The sequence below is a fragment of the Artemia franciscana genome, chromosome 14 (assembly GCF_032884065.1).
Source record: "Artemia franciscana chromosome 14, ASM3288406v1, whole genome shotgun sequence".
In the NCBI taxonomy this organism is placed as follows: domain Eukaryota; kingdom Metazoa; phylum Arthropoda; class Branchiopoda; order Anostraca; family Artemiidae; genus Artemia; species Artemia franciscana.
The window spans coordinates 16,795,893-16,817,323 of record NC_088876.1 but is presented as its reverse complement, the minus strand read 5'-3'; the positions used below and the strand labels follow the sequence as shown (position 1 = coordinate 16,817,323).

The window sequence follows — 21,431 nt, the reverse complement described above, 5'->3', positions numbered from 1 at the left end:
CGTAAGTTATGTATATTTATTACTAGCAAAAACCTTCGTAAAAAAAATAAAAATTTCTAGTTGCCTTTTTAAGTAGCCTAAAATTGGAGTGCAACTAGGCCTCCTCCTCCATTTTTTTAATCAAAATCGTCCAGTCAAAAGTATGAGAAAGCCATTTAGCAAAAAAAATAACATGCAAATTTTGTTTTAATGATTCATATGCGGTGAGCCAAAATCAAAACATGCATTAATTCAAAAACGTTCGGAAATTCAATGAAAAAAAAATTTGAATTGCAAGTAAGGAGTGACATTAAAAGTTAAAATGAACAGAAATTATTCCGTTTATAAAAGGGGTTGTCTCCTCCTCAACACCTCGCTCTTTACGCTAATTTTTTTTTATTTTTAAAGTAGAGTTGTGAGAAAGAGACAAACTTTAGCATAAAGAGCAAGGCATTAAGGAGGGGATAACCCCCATTCATAAACGGAATAATTTCTGTTCGTTTTAAGTTTTAATGTCGCTCCTTACTTGCAGTTATAAAACTTGATTTTTTTCATTTAATAAATTTAAGATCTAGATCTGCAAAAAAGTGCCCATGTATTAGCAAACAAGTTCTCTTTTGAAAATGGAGTAGCAAAACAAAATTTTCTGAAATAAAAGTAAAGAGTGACACTAAAATTCAAAACTCAGAAACGCCCAGTATATGATCCTATTTATATGTGGATCCAATTTATCTGCCTCCTCTCTGCCCCTACGAAGACTTTGAAGTAGTAATGAGCTAAAAGCATTGGCAATTACTACTACTACTGCTACAAACAGCCCACTTCAGCACTAAGCCACTTGAGGCCAACACAGTAGCGTACGCTCCTCCTCCATCCAAATATGTTCGAAGCTTTCCTCTTTAAGCCGTCCCAGGGAGTTCCAATTTCCTTTCAATGTTTTTTTTAAGCCTCGTTCATGCTTTTCACTTGTCCCTAGATGGATGACCGAATAGAACGATCTTTGGCAATCTCTCATTCTTCATCAACAGAACATGTCCTAGTCATCTCAATGTTTCTCTCATTATTGCCCAAAAAAACAGGACTGAACCGCATTTTTCACACAGCTCACTGTAGGAAATACAGTTAGTCAAACGGGTACCATAAACCCGCCGACAGTTCATCTTGAAAACATCTATCAAATCCTACCATATCTTCCAAATCATCCCCATTTTAGAGCCATACTTTACCACTGTCATCACTGTAGCATCCAATTTTCTAATGTTGGTTCGCACACTTATTTCGTATTTTTCCAAACTTTTTTCAATTGTGAAAAAAAAAACAGTCTTGGCCCTAGCAATTCTACTTTTGACATCTTCACTACATCCATCATTTGTACTACTAATACAACCCAGGTAATTGAAGCTAACCACTTGATCAATCTTCTCGTTATTCAACGTTGTCTCTTCACCTTCATTTATTCCTATTCGAAAGTTAGTCTGCTTAAAATTATGTTTGTAAACCTAATCTTGCAACTTAAACTCTTAAAACTTACAAAAAGTCATTCATTTTGTTAACACTTTCATCTTGGGCGCTCAAACCATGTCCAGAATTTAAGCCAAGGAGAACTTATCTTCCTATTCGATTCCCGCTCTCTCATAGAATCTATCGAATTCTTCAGGACGAAGTCCATGAAAATGATCGAGGCAAATGGGGATCGAATGCAACCTTGTTTAGTTTCTTAATCAATATGAAAGCAGCAACTCACCTCATTTCCTGCCTTCACCACCGCAATGTGGTTCGAATACATAACACTAATCACTTTAATGTATTTATCTAATATACCATACAAGGACAGGAACTTCGCTAAGGCTCTTATATCGACTGAATCAAACGGTTATTCATAATGTAAAAACTGAGGACTAAAGGGGACTGAATGACTCAGGCACTTCTCAATTATTCATCTAAGAGGAAAAACTGGGTCGATGAGATGCTTCCCCTTTTTCGAGGTTATGAAAATCATATCATAACCTTCAGTTATTTATAACTCACTTCACAGCCACCATATTTCAAAAATCATTAGCCCAAGTATTTGCACCCAAGGACTTATTGTATTTTATTTCTTCTAGTATTCTGTCTCTAACTCTTCCTCTAGCTCTGTCTCTAATTTTATTTATATACTTAATACCTTCCAAAACACCTAAGCCAGCAGTTTTAGTATTTAAAGTAAATGATAGTAAATAAACCTTTCCATTCTTAAGGCTTTCAAGAATAAATAAACTTTTTATTACATTAGTCGACTTTTTACAGAATTCGTTCGTAACTCATTGGTAGAAAAAAGTAAACCTTTGCAATAAAGAGCCAGGAATAGAGGGCGCTGTATCTTCCCTTACATTACAAAAAATGTCTATACGTTTTGAGTTTTGACTAATCGAGTACTTTACATTATTTTTGAAATATTAATATTTTTTCTAATTTATATTCAGTTTCAATATTAGATTCGTTGTGATCTAGATATAAGGGGAGTTCCACCCCAAACACCTTTTTGTTTTCTCCTCCTGAACGCCCCAATCTTTACGCTAAAGTTTTTATTGTTTTAAAAAGTAGAGTTGTGAGAAAGAGTCAAACTTTAGCGTAAAGAGCGGGGCGTTGAGAAGGGGACAGCCACTTTCATATACGGAATAATGTCTGTTTGCTTCAGGTTTTAATGTTGCTACTTACTTTCAGTAAAGAAAAATTATTTTCTTTTAATTCAATTTCCGAACATTTTTGAATTAGTACAGATTTCGATTTCGGCTCATCGTACCTGAGCAATTAAGACGAAATTTGCAAATTAATTCTACTTTTTTCGGCTAAATGGCTTTCTCAAAGTTTTGATCAGGCGATTTTGAGGAAAAGAGGAGGGGGTAGGGGGCTTAGTTGCCCTCTTATTTTTTGGTTACTTATAAAGGCCACTAGAACTTTTAATTTTACTAACGAACATTTTTATTAGTAATAAATATACGTAACTTACGAATTATCTTACGAAAAAACTTCTATACTCTTACATTTTTATTTCATGTATGAGGGGGTTCACCGCTTCGTCAATACTTCTCTCTTTACACTAAGGTTCGAACTTGTGTTCCAATACTTTAAGAATGACCCCTGAATCACAAAGACCGTTCGATTAGAATAGCTAGCTCTGTTGAAATTACTGTAAATACTTTAGCGCAAAGAGAGAGGTATTGAGGACGGAATGAACCCCCTCTTATATTCAATAATTTCTCTTCGTTTTAAGTTTTAATTTTGCTCCTTACTTTCAGTTGAAAAACTAGAGTTTTTCTTATTCAATTTATCATTTTTTTTTAAGTAATGCTGGAAAATCCAGCTCCCCCTTTATGAAAATTCTTTTCCCCTATGATAAATTCTTCCATGGAAAGATCCTCCCACGTGGCCCCTTCACCCCCCTCCCAGCAGAACAAACCGCCCTGAAAACGTTTATATATTTCCCAATTACCAATACTATGTGCAAACAATGGGCAAAGTTCATAGCTTGGAACTATTCTCCTGGGGACTGTGGGAGATTAAGTTGTCATTAAAGACATAGTTATTAGATTTTTCGACTATGCTCAAAAAAATACTCAAATCTCAAATTTTGATCCAGTGACTTGAGGAAAAAATGAGCGTGGGAGAGGGCCTAGCTGCCCTCCAGTCTTTTTTATCACTAGAAAAGGTCACTAGACTAGTTAATTTCTGTCAGAATGAGCCGTCTTGTGACATTCTAGGAACACCGGGTCGATACGATCACCCCTGGGAAAGAAAAACAAATGAACATGCATCAGTGATCTTTCTTCTGGCAAAAAATACAAAATTCTCCATTATTGCAAACAGGAGCTTGAAGCCTCTAGAGTAGGGTTCTCTGATATGCTGAACCTGATAGCAAGGTTTTCATTAGGATTCCATAATTTAAGGGATGTTTTGCCCTTTTTTTCGAAAATAAGACAAATTTTCTCAGGCTTGTAACTCTTTATGGGTAAGACTAAAGTTGATGAAACTTATATATTTGAAATCAGCATAAAAATAAAATTCTCTTGATAAATCTGTTAGTGTCAAATTTTCATTTTTTAGAGTTCGGTTACTACTGAGCCGGGTCGCTCCTTACTACAGTTTGTTACCACGAACTGTTCGATTATGGTTGATAACTTAAGCAGTTTACTTTCATCAACAGTCTAAAAACAAACGGAAAATGAACTAGGAAAACGAATCTCTTCATTGCGTAATGTGGCTCTTAAAATTGGAATTAATTCACCTTGACATAAAATAAAACCTAATGGCAGAACACCTAATTGAAAGGTTTATTTTCAAGATCAGTTTGATCAAAATAGTCTTATATTTGAATATATATAGATATTTACAAAAATTGGCTTAAGAGTACCAACTGGAGGGTACAAAGGGGGGATGGGTCTTCCATAAGCCTGGAAGATCAAAAATGTACATGAACATGAACATTTTGTACCCCGAAATAAAAATATGGCAGTTGAAGAGAGCTACTTTTACTTCCCAGTCAGAGTAAAAATTTGAATATGGTTTGTTATCCTAAATACAATCAGTTAGACAAAATCTGGCCTCAGTGGCTCTTTTCTAGAAAAAATACGGGCTCATAGGTCAGGTGCCTCTTTTCACTGTCAGCTGTTGTTTTGCTCTGACTTGTGCTTGGGATTCAGCCCTTTTAGCTTGTTTCCTTAGTTCACCGATGACACAATTACCGTCAAAAGGTTCAAAGTCAGTAGTGACGCCTCATTGGCTTTCAGCAGATCCATAGCCGCTACTCCTTTCTTCCTTTAATGATTTAAAGTGAACGGCGATTCTTTCAAGACGCAGGTGTTACTAATTTTTTAAGAAATTCAGGCGCCTGTTACGTCATAGGGAATATTTGTTTTTGGGTCTTACATAATAGAGGGTGTTTAAAAAACCTACGAGATTCAGGGCTTCCTTACTTCAAGATGACCGTGGGTGTTACGTAATGACAAAGGGGAAGGGGCAAACGTGGAATGTGACACAGTCTTACACATTGGTGTTACGTAATGGAGGTGCACTCGTGGGTGTTGGGTGTTACGTAAAGGCGGCACACACCTTGGGTGTTGCGTAGTGACAGTGCACACTTGGATGCTACTCAATCTTACACGTGGTTGTTACCTAATGATGGGGGTACACGAGGGTGTTACAGTAAAAATGGTAATAAAGTAATATAGCTAACCTGAAAAAGTCTTTCATCATCCCAGTGCTGATTAAGTCGACCAAGCTCAGTTGCAATTCTATTATGCTCTCTTAGAAGAAGAAGATGAATGGTAGTTAACATTGGTTGCTGATTAACTCGACCATCACCTATATCGAAAAGATAACTTTAAAAATCTATCAACTCAAACCATAAATGTGTATCGACAAAGTTCGGATCTTCCCGACCTGAAGATTTTAGTTTCCTTCCCGAAATGTAAATATTTTCACGATTATTTCATAGTTTGCTGGTTTTTAATATTTCATAAATGTTTTGTCGCTTTAAGTTATTCCTCTCTCCCTCTGGAAATAAATCTTGCCTAGGGATTGAAGTAAGTTTCTGAGTAAGCTGGTGATGGATTAAAGTATATTGGGCAGAAGGAGGACGGGGGACAGAGAGAGCACAATATTGAAAACCGATTTTTAGTCTTTCTGAAGCAAACCTCTTTCGGAAAATATTTCAAGGGGTACAATATTTAATGGAAAATTTTTATCCACGAAGCATTGTTGTACAAAAATATGACTTGAAGATAAACAGTAAGTGTTAAGGAGGTGGAAGCTTCCTTCGACTTTAAGTAAGCTCCAGATTAAAACGTTCACTGTAACAATCTTTACTTATTTAATGACCTTTTTCAATGGATACTGAAACTTTGAAAACAAAATCTTGATTACAAAGCACCCATCAATAGAATTTGTTTTTATACTGATTTTAAATATTTCAAATTTGGTAATCTGAAATATACTTTCAAAAATTAGTACCAGAAGAAAATTTGCACAATTTTAGTACAGTAGGAAAAATGAACTCCGAAAAGAAAAAGCGACCTTGATGGAAATCGCGCCATCTAATTCCACATTTCAATGACTCAGTTGTCTCAGGTTCCTCCACATAAAAACACGAATTCTTTTTTCCAGAAAAATTGTGACGGAGCGTGACTATTAATTTTTTTCCGGGGGGGGGGTGTTTATTTTTTAATTAATGTGTAGTTTAAAACAATTTTGACTTCGATATAGACAGAATAGTAGGTCAAAGCGCCTCTTAGAATTTCAGAAGCCCACTGTCCTTTTCTGCTAGGAAAATCCTGTGAGTTTCCTCATGATGGTAAAAAAGAGAGCCCACAAGGTTTTTTTTTCCAAAGGCAAGGGATTTTAAATCATGTTGGTTGTTTTTATGTAAAAAAAACATAATTTGTTCCTCCTAGTTGTTCCATCCAAATTATGCCTGTTTTTAAATATCCGTTGCATAGGTAAATCAGGTATAAAAACTGCTATTTCGAGGCAGAAACATTCTGATAGCCTAAACTAAGCATTTATTATCCAGTAGAGATGTAACACAAAACAGTTGTAGGTGCAACACGGAGGAAGTCCAAGCGTTAGTCCTCCAAATCCATAAAAATGGAGAAATGAGAAAATGTGAAAATTCGTCGTTTAAGTCGTCTGCATTTTCATTGCCTGATATTCACTGATATATAATTCCCTCAGCCCCCTCAGAAAATTACTCTAAGGAGACTTAAATAAATTATCAGGCTCATAAAGAAAAAATCTTGTCATTGGCAGAAGTACAGAAATGAGCCTTCTGTAAAGAAAAAAAAAGGAAGGTTCTTCATAGATTTAATGTAGACTTTACGGTCAAGAGAAACAGACAATTGAACTGGATTAATGTTTGAAGACACTGAGCGTTCTTTTCAGTAAAGAAATATTTATGATTGTACCACAAGAATCCAGCACTGTACCTTCGATGATTATAACAAACACGGTGGTGTATGAACTAAAACGGTGTTCTTACCAAAATGAAGACTCTGAATGTTGCATATTCCTTTACTGTCAAAATAATTTTCGCTTTCAAAGATCTGTTTCCCTTGTTCATTTGTTTCTAAAATACATGGCAACTTCATCACCCCTTAGTTGATGATCCTACTGTGAAGGTGTTTTTTATAACGTGTATATATATATATATATATATATATATATATATATATATATATATATATATATATATATATATATATATATATATATATATATATATATATATATATATATATATATATATATATATATATATATATATATATATATATATATATATATATATGCTAAAGTTTGACTCTTTCTCTCAATTCTACTTAATAAAACAGTAAATAACTTTGGCAAAAAGAGCGACACGTTGAGAAAAGAATAGCCCCTTTCATACATGGAGTAATTTCTGTGCGTTTTAAGTTTTAATGTCGCTCCTTACTTTCAGTTAAAAAAACTTATTTTTTAATTTAATTTCCGAGCGTTTTTGAAGTAACGCATGTTTGATTTTGGCTTTCCGCAAATGAATAATTTATATGAAATTTGCCTATTAATTTTTTTTTTGCTAAATAGCTTTCTCTTAGTTTTGACCACACGATTTTGGGGAAAAGGGTGGGAGAGGACGCCTAGTTGCCCTCCAATTTTTCGGTTACTTAAAAGGGCAAAAAATTTTTTGATTTTAACGAACGTTTTTATTAGTAAAAAATATACGTAACTTAAAAATTAACTCATGTAACAAACTTCTATATTTGTATACTTTTATTATGTATATGAGGGGGTTTGCCCCCTCGTTAATACCTTGCTCTTTAAATTAGAGCTTTAATCTTGCCCTTATTCTCCTCTGAACCACAAAGGCTTTAGAATAAATAGTTGAAATTACTAAAAATACTTTAGCGTAAAGAGAAAGGTATTTAGGAGGAGGTGAACCCCCCATATGCGTAATAATCTCATTTCGTTTTAAGTTTTAATGCTGGTCCTTACTTTCAGTGGAAAAATTTTTTCATATTTATTTTTTCATTATTTTTTCCTTAATAATGCTAGAAAATCCTGCGCCCTCTTCATGGAATTTCTCGTCACCCATGACAAATTCCTTCAAGGGAAGATCCTCCCACGTAGCCTGGGTCTGTACACTTCCAAATAACCATTACTGTGTTTAAACACTGGTCAAAGTTTGTAACTTGCAGACCCTCCCTTGGGGACTGTGGGGAAGTAAGTCAACAACAAAGACATAGTTATTATTATATTTTTTTACTATGCTGAACAAAATGGCTATCTCAAAGTTCTGATCCGTTGACTTTGGGGAAAAAATGAGCATGGGAGAGGGCCTAGTTGCCCTCCAATTGTTTTGGTCATTCAAAAAAGGGCACTGAAACTTTTAATTTCCGTTAAAATGAGCTCTCTTGCGACATTCTAGGACCTCTTGGTCGATATTATTATCCCAGGGGATGATACGCACACGTCGATCTTCTGGCAAAAATACTAAGTTCCACATTTTTGTAGATAAGATCTTGAAACTTCTGCAACAGGGTTCTCTTATACGCTGAATGCGATGGTGGGATTTTCGTTAAGATTGTATAACTTTTAAGGGGTGTTTCCCCCTATTTTCCGAAACAAGGCAAATTTTCTCAGGCTCGTAACTGTTGATGAGTAAGACTAAATTTGATGGAACTTACATATTTAAAATTAGCATAAAAATCCGATTCTTTTGATGCATATATTAGTATCAAAATTCCGTTTACAGTTTCGTTTACTATTGAGCCGGGTCGCTCCTTACTACAGTTCGTTACCACGAACTGTATCTGAATCACAGAGATCCTTGATAAATTTAAGAAGTTTTAGATCAAAAAAATTATATAAATGTTCTGTCTCGAGCCTATCCAGAAGGTATAACAGCAGAAAATATATATTTAGCTTTGGCTGCCATGGTGGCTACAGCACATAGCTTTCAAAACCTCACAAATGAAGAAACACCCTAATCTCTTGAGTATTTGTTACTTCAGTCGGACAAGACTGAGCGCATTCTTACCAGCAGAGAAGCAGAAGATATCTGGACTGGGTCGGAGACATCCGTCATCAGGATTTTCCATTCTTAGTGGAAGCAGTTCCCTCAATCCGAGTTCTTTAAAAGCTGGAAATGATTTCATCATTCCTCTTCTAAAGGCCCGAAGAGTGTCTGACGCCTCTTTGTTTGAACCGTAGACAAAGTTGGCATCTAGAGGATGAGTTACCATGTTGAGTTGTGTTCTTGGACCTGAAACAGAGTTCCGTGATGAATGAAGCTTTGAAGGATGGGGGACTAATTCTGGGCACATTTATTAACAATTAGGTAATACTCATAGAAGCTTGAACAACCTGTAATCTATAAAATAAAAATAAACTCGGTTTTTTATGCGCTGTGATTGAAAGAATTATGCACAACGTTGGCATCCCCATCAGAAAAGGAAAAAATAAAGTACTAGCTTATTATGAACAACGCTACAGCTTAGGTGTTTAACATTGTTTCGTTAATTTACATAACCAACTTGGCCTGAAACAGAGTTTACTGTTAAATATAAGTTGAAAATCAACATGAAGCTTATTTCAAAATCATTTAAGACGCATTTTTTTCGAAAATAAATTTAGTATTTTCAAAAATTTTTACATGCTTTTGTTATTTCATTTCCTTTAAAAAGAAAAAGTTCTTCTTCCTTCCATGGAAGCCTTTTTTTCTTTTCCATGACTAACAAAAGATTAAAAAATAGTTGCAAATTAATCCCTTAAACTGCCTCCAGGACTCCAAAATAGGAGCATAAGGCATAACATTCAGCTCTTTCCGAGTACAGAAGAGGAAATGCCTTAAGCTGAATACGTAAGGTATGGCTTTTTGGGCACTGCACAGCCTTTTGGATCGATAAGCGGAAGATATCCTTATAAGCCATCTCCTGATTTCTTCAATCAAAATTCCACAAAACTTCTCATGGAATGGATAGGCCTAGCTATAGAACTAAAAGATATAAAGAACTAAAAATATCAACTGCATAAACTCTGTTGTAAGTTTCATTCCTTTTTTTTCTTCATGATTCAGACTTATTTTATGATCTTTAGTACAAAGGCTTCAATAAAGCGGATTTCATTCAGAGTAATTTCGTGTGTAACGAACTTGAAACACAAATATTATGCTCATAGTGAAAGGGGCTATTGTTTATCATTTTTCTATGTGGAATTATTATAAGTCTGGTCAATATACACCATTATTGACAGTCTAGTCTCAAAATGAAGCTTAGGTTCTGAAAAAAGATTAATTTAAACTGAGGCTCTTAGGTAAAATAACATGAAAAATAAAAATAAATAGCCTACCCTTTAGTCACAGCAAAGAATACATACAGGCTGTTTTCAAAACTTAACTCTAGGGAACTTTGCTCAACTATCATGGGAGCCTCAACATAGATTTGATCTACATTGTATTGGCGGAGCTTTTTTTCCCCTGGTAGGCTGATGATAGTGACGATAGACACGATAATCATCTGCACCACTTACAACACACAACTAAACAAAAAACACAACAGACAAAAATTTGCATAAATGATTAAACCATAGCTTACCTTCAACCATCACTTTTCAGTAAACATTTATTTAGTAGAATGCTCAATACCAACAAGCTACTTGGCATTGAACATTTTAATTTTGAAAAACAGTAAACATTTTACTCATTTGGGAGGATTTGCGAGAGTTTGCTCAATTTCATAGCTTTTCTTTCTCTAAAAATTTTTTGGCTTTAGCTACAGAGTTATTTTTGAGCTTCTAGAATGATTGAGAATAGTTTAGACTGGTTGAATTCGTTGATATAGATTTAGGCTTACCTAGTTTGCACTCATATTTCAAAGAAGCAGCAGATCTTGCAAACTCGTGGCACCGTTTCCTGAACAGCGAATAAAACTTATCATTGGGAGGAATTTCGATTGGTAAACAAGATGGGTGACTTTTTTCTGGCGGAATGTCACAGCATACTGGATCTTCATCGGTAGCTCGGTCTAAAATAGGTATAAGCATTGTCACAATGTTTAAAAACAAAAGTAATTTGCGCTTGAAACTGGTTAAGTTTATGTCTTATTTATTGTTTTTGATCAAAATATGTATATGCACTAAAAAGAATAAATTGCATGCTTTTCTTGGCTCTTTAAACTATTTCTGTGATAAATATATAGAATAATATTTCTTTTAATTATTATTACAGGAATATTTGTAATAAAAAATACTTGTTTTCTGTTGAAACTTAGTTAACAGAATTAAAAGTGTTGTGGATAGCTTTAAATAGAAGTGCAAGAATACAGAATCTACTCAGAATAGTTTTATTGAATATTGTTTGACCTAGTTTGTGTCTCGTATGTAACTTCAAATTTATGTTATATATGGCTGGAAAAGCAGATGGGTGAAAAAACAGTTGAAAAAAGAGAGATGGCTAAAAAAGCAGCGGACAAATGGTAGATGGTTGAAAAAGCTGGAAATGAACAGAAATGTCCAAATATTGTTTCCGGTATCGATACCGTACCACATCACGCGCAAAATTCGTGTTTGCTGTGGCAACGAAAATCGCTGCTTAGAACGCAAAATTGGACATTTGTAATACTTTATGGGCTAATTATTGTGGCAACCCTGTAAACATAACTTCCTTGTGCTATATCAAATAAATTTGATGAAAAGAAGCAGCTCAGTGCTTAAAAAGTTTGACAGTGTTTTCTAATCAATGGATGTCGGAAAAAATTTTCAGAAGAGAATATATGGCTGCCCCTCCCCCCTCCCCCTAGACGAGAAGCTACGTACGCCCATGTAAAGTAGTTCAAAGCCTAGAATTCAAAATTTAATATATTATTAAGCTTTGTTTCACTACACAACAATCTTTTACACTATTTCTTATCAAAATGTTGGAATTCTCTTTTTTACACAGGGAAATGTAAAATGATTCGCTTCCATCCAGCCATTAAATTGGCTTCTTTCCCTTGTTAAAAAACAAGAGCCAAGAGCTCATATGGCACTTGTGACGAGGTCGGAACCTAAAATTAGACTCGGTACTAGAGTTATCAATTTTGCTGTTCTTCGTTTATTGGCTTTTATTACAAAGATAAACTTACAAATACAGTGTTCCTGTAGTTCCTTCTTATTCAGTGTTGTAACGTTTGTCCCACCAAGTTTCATCCCGGTCTCTCCACTCTAAGTGTTTCCCGAGATTTCTGGCTTCCCCCTCCAACTCCCCCAAATATTACCAGATCCGGTTGGGATATAAAACAAGAGCTTTGAGACACAAAGTCCTTCTAAATGTTAAATTTCATTAAGATTCGATAACCCGTTCGTAAGTTAAAAATGCCTCATTTTTTCTAATTTTTCCGAATTAACTGTCCTTCCACTCCCCCAGATGGTTTTATCGAGGAAGCGACTATTTCTAATTTAATCTGGACCGGTCCCTGATACGCCTGCCAAATTTCAGTGATCGCTATATTGATCGAGTTTCTAGTTTCGGATCTTCTTCCTGTAAAACTGGGGGGGGGGGGGGGCGGGGTCCGGGATTCAAATCTGGTACTTCTCACACCCTTGGCGAAAATCGTACTCCTAGACCAGCAAACCACACTTAAGAAGAAAGATCATTTGTTTTATGGGCAAATAGAATTTTTCTCAACTATCGTGTTTCTCACTCCCCCTCCCCCAGAGGGTCAAATGAGGGAAGCAACTACGTCTAATTTAATTCGGTCTGGTCCCTGATACGCCTGCCAACTTTCATCGTCCTAGCTTATCTGGAATTGCCCGAACTAGCAAAACCGGGACCGACAGACAGATAGACGGACAGAAATTGCAATCGTTATACGTCACTTGATAAATATCATGTGTCATAAAAATTGAAAACACTTTACCTTTATGCATTGCCTTTCCTGTCTTATTTAAATGCACAAGTTTGACTTCTCCTAAGCTTCAGGTAAATGTGAATTTTAGCTCAAAACAGTACCATCTGAAGGCGTTGAATTCAACAACATGTGAAAAGGGACCCCACGTATTGGGTTAAACCTAAGCCATAGATTTTTATTCTATAAAGGTGGTGTATATAAAAAAAAGTTTTTCTTCCACCCATCTTCGTGACTTTCGGAAATAAAACAAATTCAAATACTGAAGCTATTAATTAATTAATTAATTTTATTTTTCACCCACACGATACATAAAGTAAATATGGTGGAGTAAAAATTAATATAAAAAAAGCACTAAAAGAAAAACAATAAACACAAATAATCAACGAAAGAAAACGGACAAGACGGTGGCGAGGGGATAGTCGCGCAGAAGCTGTACTAGAGAGTTTTCTGTGAAGAATCTCCAACTTTAAAGTTATATCAGGAACTGAGAATTTTTTAATAAGAGTCCGGTTTTTTGAAGATAAAGATAATTGTAATAATAAAATTGCTAAAAGGTTTTTTTAAATGCCAGAATAAAATATTGTGTCGATGGTAATAATAAGCATGTCAAATTATATTTATACTAAATGCCTCTGTCAAAGATCAAACGATAAATCGATGGAAGTGGCCTTAAGGAAACCTGACCTACATGCGGAGTTAAGTTACCATTTTCCCATTATTAAAAGTACCCTGTGCGCGGGTACTTTTGCGCGCACGACAACTGAATTAACTGTAGCAGGTGGATAGCAATGTAGTTTCCTTTCTTTCTAAAAATTACGGTTTCCCGATGATCTTTCCCCTTTAAACACATAGCGAGACAATAATTTCTAGTTGTATTGCCTCGCTGATATAGCTGATCTAATGACGATCCAGATAAGGTTAGATAGTTTTAAAACGTCATGTTTATCCTTCAGAGAAATAAAATTGTTTGATTGACTAAAACAAATCGTTATTTGAAAATAAAAGTGAGAGCTTACAAGCCTGAAAGGTCAATAATGACACAGCAGCTTTTTAAGAGGAATATTCAAGCATGAACTTTTATACTTATTCAACACTTTGATCATAAGCCAGAGAACTTGTAATTTCTCGTGTGTAAAATTCCGCGTGTTGTTTTTCAATTTGTTTATATTAAGTCAGCCCTTAACTGGTATTTGAACAAGTTTCAGAAGGAGGGCGCTTCCGAAAATGTTAAAGACCATTTTTTGTGACATATCGGTTTGTTAAGATTTTTTTTCGATGGATTCGTAGGCTAGAATTTCGAAACCTTTTTTTATTTTGCTCGGCTAATTGGTAGGCTGGTACTCAGATTTTCTTTCATCTCGACAGATACGTAAAACTGTAAATGATTGCAGATGTAATTTGAATAAAAGCCGAGGAAAGGGTTAACGTTCTTTGATTTATAAAAGCTATTTCTGGTAGGAAACATTTGGACATTAAGCTAAATGATTAAAATATTTAGACATCAATAAAAACTTGCGTTTTAGAAAACTTCCAAAATTTAAATTCAAAGTCCTTGGATTGGAAAAATAATAGAAATGGTGCTATTTATTTGCGTGATACACGAAGCACGATAATTCCGAAGCTTTAATTATATATAGAAAATTATACCTTGAATACATATTGAGTGCCTAGTGCGGCGATAGTTTGGAAAACTAATTGTGTTACTTCCTTTGTTGCCATTATTTTGCATTAGATACCTTGCATCAAAAGAGACACAAATAAACGAATTGATGCATTACCTTTACTATCAGCAGTCAATGTCAAATCATGATCAATTGCTTGGCCCCAAGCAGTAAGAAACACAGTTACAGCATGGTCGTGGTAGCCCAGGTCTCTATGAACGGCAGCTGAAACTAACCGAGGAGATGGAAGTGGACCAGCAACTCCCTCTCTCGGAGCGCTAATGCCTAAAAGTATGAAGAATATTTTATTTTAAACAAACCAGTTATTAAGAAAATATATTGCAAAATATCGAAGAAAAATTTTAAGCACAAGTATATTTTATACTAGTAGCGTCTACAAAGGAGGGGAAGGGGCATAGGCATACGCCCTCCATCCTTCATTCACTAAAACGCAAATTTTTAACAATTTCTCACTAAGTAGGGTGTCTGTATTTTTTTCAATTTAGTTGTTTTAGGTTTTTGCTTTTTTTTTTCCAAACAAATTAATCATTACGTTTATTAGTCTGTTGCTTATAAGAATATGTTTGAAAAAAAAGAAATACAGGTTTGTCCAGTGATCAATTCGGGCACTGGAAACAATTTCTCGAGACTGTTACTTAACTTGTATGTGATGGCATATTTCTTTCAGTTTTGAAAATGTTGACCTCTTCTTACTAAATCAATTCCTGTATACTTACCAAACCTAATTACTTTTATTCAAGCATTAAGCCTTCAATCAATGCTTCGATAATTAAAGATAAAACGGAAACACAAACAAAATAAGACGAAAAAGTTGCGTTAAGCATTCCTATTTGCAATACCCGACCAAAAATGAAGTCTCATTTGGAAAAAAAATGCTGACGATAGGATAGTAAGTAAGCAGTAGTAAGTAAGACAGCACTAGACTCTGAAGGTCCAAAACGGTGGTACTGATTTCCATTTCATGGCCCTTTAGCCAGGAAGTGCAATGGAAGGGGCCAACCATCCTGTGCTTTCACACACCCTTCCTGCTTACCTTCCCCAGATTTCTCCAGGTACCCATTTAGAGCTGGGTTGACTCTGGCTGAGCTTACAGAGTCACGCCACTGGCCCCCATCCCAAACTTAATAATTAGCCCCAATTGGGATTGAACTCGTGCCCCTTGGACACGGAATTCCCACGCCAGCGTACCAACCACTCAGCCAGGACGGCTCAAATAAAATTTCTAATTATCCATTATGTAAAAAAATGACACAACTAACTTTTTGGATTAAATCAGAACCTACACTAAGTAAAATGGTATATGGTAAAGTCACGATCCTTCAATGGTCTGCAATTGCTAAATCTTTCTTCATCATTGTCAGGGGCAAGGTTGACTTGTTATTTTAAATGTTTAGCAACATCATACATCAATCTCAAATAGATTCACAAATGTGAAATTACAACTTCAGTTTAAGATTGTTTCATTTGAGAGGATCTATTTAGACTAATGCTCTCTTCCCTCTGATGATATTAATGTTAACATCTTCCTTAGACATGATTAAATAATAACAAAAAGTTTTTTTTTTAACTGTAAGTAAGGAGCGGCATTAAAACTTAAAACGAGCAGAAATTATCGCAGTTAAAGTGTACCACTTCATGCATTTCTTAAGAGGGGTTAGGGACACAAATCAATAAAATGTAAGGTTTGGGGGATAAAGTTTAATTTTCAAACTCTAGCCTAAACAGTTATGACATTTGTTGAATGGAGTTACCATAAGAAAGTATTTTTCACTGAAAATTTCCCAAAAAGGCATTTAAAAAACCTAAATAAAAGGGCAAAAACCTAAGTACTAATTGCTCCCTCTCCCCCACATCTGCAAATTGATGCTTCCAGAAAGTGAGGGGTCTGAACATCAAGAATACATTTTATGGTTATTATTTTTAAAGTTTCGTTTTTACAGGGATATCTCCTCTTGCCTCCCCCTTTCAGTTCAAGAACTTTCAATTTTAGTTGGCATGAACCCTGTTTTGATATTATAGGACCAATGTCTTGATGTGATCGCACTTGGGGAAAATATGCTCGAACATTAAGCGACTTATCTCAGGCTCATAACTTTCGATAAATAAAGTTAAACCTATTTATTCAGAGTCACCATAAAAGCTAATTCTATTGATATATGCGTTGATGTTGAAAATCTTTTTTATTTAGAGTATTAGTTATTAGAAGCACAAGTCTCTCCTAACTTACAGTTCGTAATCACGATTTGTTATCACAAACTTTGATTTAAACACATTGTAAAATTCATAATGTTTTACCAGATCTAGAAAAGAATTTAAGCTTCTATTTATATATTTAGAATCAAATTCAAAGAGGAAAACCCTAACACAGCCAATTTTGTCGTGACTAGATTCTTGGCTAGATGTCAAGAAAGGACTTACCATCCGCATACGCTGCAGGCAGAACTCTTCTGTTGGCGGTTAGAGCGGCGCCCCAATGTGGGTTTTCTAGATTGTTGCACATTCCGTTATATTCTCTGTACCTTTTGACTTCACATTTGGGGTTTTTTAGGTACGCAGGACAAAACTTGTTTATAACCGTTTTCTTTGTGTCTATTAATGGTAAGCCATTGTATACAGCATCCCTAGGTAATCCATACCTGCAAGGACAAAAAATTTTGAGCAGGGCAATATGTAAAAAGGGTACTGGTTAATTATTCAGAACACTTTCAAGTTCTTGAACTGAATGTAAGATTTGAGAAAACTGGTTTCATAGCCACAAAGACAAGCGACGGATGACAAAATGCATTGAACTTACATAATTTGGGCTATATATTTGCACATCACGGGAGGGGTGACGGTAAACTATTTGGACAGCATGAGGTTAGAAAACAATTTTACTTCATAATATGCAGGAGAATTGTAGCTAACACATCTTGTATGCAGACACGCTTTATTTTACCCCTACCCCCCAATGTGCAAATATATAGCCAAGATTATATAAGTCCAATATATTCCTTCATCCGTCAGTTGTCTTTGCGGATATGAAACCGGTTTTGTCATTTCTAAATTCAGATCAAAAACTTGAGTATGTTCTTAATAGTTAACATGTATCGTAAAAAGATTACCCCCTGCCCCTCACAGCTCAACTTCTGTTATGGGATCTTCAAATTCATATGAAAAAACAGACAATAGTTTTTATCATCTTATGGGCACTAGGTACTCCACAAAATTTTCTTTCTTACACTGAAATTACTTGCCAGTAATCTAGATAATGCTTTTAGAATCATGTCCGGTTCATGGTTTGATGTGTAGACTATTATTTCTGCGTAACGACAGTGAACTGTAAAACCATAATTACGCGAATAACACGGTTAAGAAATTCATAAGTTCAAAAGTGCTGTTAACCTAGGAAACCAGTGTCGATGCAATGACATTTTGGCCTGAAATGGAAAATGCTAGAGCGTTTTATGCAATTTTCATTAGTATATACATAACTTATTGTCCATGAAAATTAAAACAATAACCTCATTCTTCTGAAAGCGTCATCTAGATTAACAGTGTTGCAATAAAAAGAAAAATTGAATATAAAAAAGCAAGTTTTTTTCGAATGGAAGAAAGGAGCCCCATTAAAACTTAAAACAAAAGTATTTTGTATGTGAGGGGGCTGCCACTACTTCAACCCTTGTTCTTTACAATAAATTCTTAAAGGTCTTTAATAATACTTCTCATTCAAAATCAAAGCCCATGTCTTTGAGTAGTCTTTCCTAAGGAATCAGGACAAAAAATAAAGCTTTAACGCAAAGAGCGAGTGTTGAGGAAGCGCCAGACCCACCCACATACAGAATAATTTCTGTCCGTTTCAAGTTTTAGTGTTGGTTCTTACTTTCAGTTGAAAAACTTTTGTTTTTCATTTTTACTTTTTTTCAAATGATGCCAAAAATCCCCCTGTCTCCCCCTTTTAATAATTTTCCTGGAAAATTTTCCGTATATTTTCCAATTACCAAAATTGTATGAAAACAATGTGGGCAAATTGTGTAACTTACGGCCCTTTCCCCAGGGACTATTGAGGGTCATATCATCACCAAAACACATTTATTGGACCTTTCGAGTGTGCTGAATTAAAAATAGATATCTTGAAATTCTGATTGTATATCTCTGGGAAACAATGGGCATAAGAGGGAGGATCACCACTAGGAAGAATAAAAAACAAAACAAAACAAAAAGACAAATGTGCAGGCATCCGTGATCTTTCTTCAGGCGAAATATGCAAAAGTCAACATTTTAGTAGATAAGAGCAAGATATCTCTAGATAGGTTTCTCTGATATGCTGAATCGACGGCGTGATTTCCGTTAAGAACAATTGATTTTTCGGGGTGTTTCCCTCTTTTTACGAAAATCAGGCGAATTTTCTCAGGCTCCTAGATTTTGATGGCTAACCTCAAGCTGAATGAACTTCATGTATATAAAGCCAGCATAAACACTCAATCCCTTTGATGTATTTATAGTTATCAAATATCCGTTTTTTTAAAGTTTCAGTTAATATTGGACCAAGTCATTCCTTATTTACACTTCGTTACTACGAATTGTGTGATGCCAGTAATTGCACAACGATCAAACAGTTCGTGGTAACGAACCCGGCTCAATAGTAAACGAAACTCTAAAAAACGGAATTTCGATGCTAAAAGATACATCAAAAGAATCGAATTCTTATGCTGATTTTCAATATATGAGTTTAATCAAATTTAGTCTTTGTCATCAAAAGTTACGAGCCTGAGAAAATTTGCCTTATTTTGGAAAATAGGGGAAAACACCCCCTAAAAGTCATAGGATCTTAACGAAAACCACAGAACCGCATTCAGCGTATCAGAGAACCCTATAAAAAAATTTCAAGGTCCAATATACAAAAATGTGGAATTTTGTATTTTTTGCCAGAAGACAGATCACGGGTGCGTGTTTATTTGTTTTGTTTTTTTTTCCAGGGGTCATCGTATCGACCAAGTGGTCCTAGAGTGTTGCAAGAGAGCTCATTCTAACGGAAATGAAAAGTTCTAGTGCCCTTTTTAAGTGACCAAAAAAATTGGAGGTCACCTAGGCCCCCTCCCACGCTCATTTTTTCCCAAAGTCAACAGATCAAAATTTTGAGATAGCCATTTTGTTGCGCATAGTCGAAAACTATAATAACTATGTCTTTTGGGATGACTTACTCCCCCACAGTCTCTGGGGGAGGGGCTGCAAGTTACTAACTTTGACCAATGTTTACATACAGTAATGGTTTTTGGGAAGTGTACCAACGTTTTCAGGGGGATTTTTTTGGTTTGGGTGTAAGGTTGAGGGGAGGGGCTATGTGGGAGGATCTTTCCTTGGAGGAATAATTCATGGGGGAAGAAAAATTCAATGAAAAGGGCGCAGGATTTTCTAGCATTACTATTAAAAAAAAACCAATGAAAATATAAACATGAAAAGGTCTTTTTCAATTGAAAGTAAGGAGTAGCATTAAAGCTTAAAACGAACAGAGATTATTACGCATATGAGGGGTTCTAAAAATACTTTAGCATAAAGAGCGAGGTATTTGGGAAAAGATAAATACTTCGCTCTTTATGCTAAAGTATTTTTAGTAATTTCAACTATTTATTCTACGGCCTTTCTGATTCAGGGGTCATTCTTAAAGAATTGGGATAAAACTTAAGATTTAGTGTGAAGAGCGAGGTATTAACGAGGGGACAAACCCCCTCATACGTATAATTAAAAATATAAGAATATAAAAGTTTGTTACGTAAGTTAATTCTTAAGTTACGTATATTTTTTACTAATAAAAACGTTCGTTAAAAATTAAAAGTTCTAGTTGCCTTTTTAAGTAACCGAAAAATTGGAGGGCAACTAGGCCTCCTTCCCCACCCCTTATTTCTCAAAATCGCCTGATCAAAACTAAGAGAAAGCCATTTAGCCAAAAAAGAATTATTATGCAAATTTCATTTTAATAATTTATGTACGGAAAGCCAAAATCAAACATGCATTAATTCAAAAACGTTCAGAAATTAAATAAAACAAGAGCTAAGAGCTCATATGGCACTTGTGACGAGGCGAGAAGAGCTAAGAGCCAAGAGATCATATGGTATGAGCTCTAACAAAATTCTATGAATCAATAGATTGATTTAAAAAGGAAAATAAGAGGCTTAATGTCGATCAAGATTTAAAATAAGAGCTCTGAGTCACAAAGTCCTTCTAAATATCAAAATTCATTAAGATCCGATCACCCAGTCGTAAGTTATAAATACCTTAATTTTTTCTAATTTTTCGTCTCCCTTTTGCCCCCCAGATGGTCGAATCTGGGAAAACGACTTTATGAAGCCAAATTGTGCAGCTCCCTGACACGCCTACCAATATTCATCGCCCTTGCACGTCCAGAAGCACCGAACTCGCCAAATCACTGAACCCCTCCCCCCAACTCCCCCAAAGAGAGCGAATCCAGTACGATTCTGTCAATCACGTATCAAGGACATTTGTTTATTATATCCACCAAGCTTCATCCCGATTCCTCCACTCCAAGTTTTTTTCCAAGATTTCCACCTCCAACTCCCCCCAATGTTAAAAGATCTGGTCGGGATTTGAAATAAGAGCTCTGAGACATGGATTCCTTTTAAAAATCAAATTTCATTACGATCCGATCATCTATTCGTAAGATATAAATACCCCAATTTTCATGTTTTCCAAGAAATCCGGTTTACCCCTCCAACTCCCCCGAATGTCACAGGATCTGGTCGGAATTTGAAATTAGAACTTTAAAGCACAAGATCCTTCTAAATATCAAATTTCAATAAGATCTGGTCACCCTTTCGTAAGTTACAAATACCTCAATTTTCTAAATTACCCCCCCCCCCCAATTCCACCAAAGAGA

The 21,431-nt window shown here is 35.3% G+C and overlaps 1 protein-coding gene across 2 annotated transcripts in view; it reads right to left on the bottom strand.

Moving 5' to 3' along the window:
* Positions 1-21,431, bottom strand: part of LOC136035397 (peroxidase-like) — a 93,123-nt gene that overhangs the window by 37,243 nt on the left and 34,449 nt on the right. For both annotated transcript variants that reach the window (XM_065717178.1, XM_065717179.1), the window contains exons 4-8: positions 16,976-17,193; positions 14,654-14,821; positions 10,842-11,012; positions 9,029-9,253; positions 5,192-5,319 (exon numbers count right to left, since the gene is read on the bottom strand). In XM_065717178.1, coding sequence (XP_065573250.1) covers positions 5,192-5,319; positions 9,029-9,253; positions 10,842-11,012; positions 14,654-14,821; positions 16,976-17,193 — 910 coding nt within the window. The remainder of the gene's footprint in view (positions 1-5,191; positions 5,320-9,028; positions 9,254-10,841; positions 11,013-14,653; positions 14,822-16,975; positions 17,194-21,431) is intronic.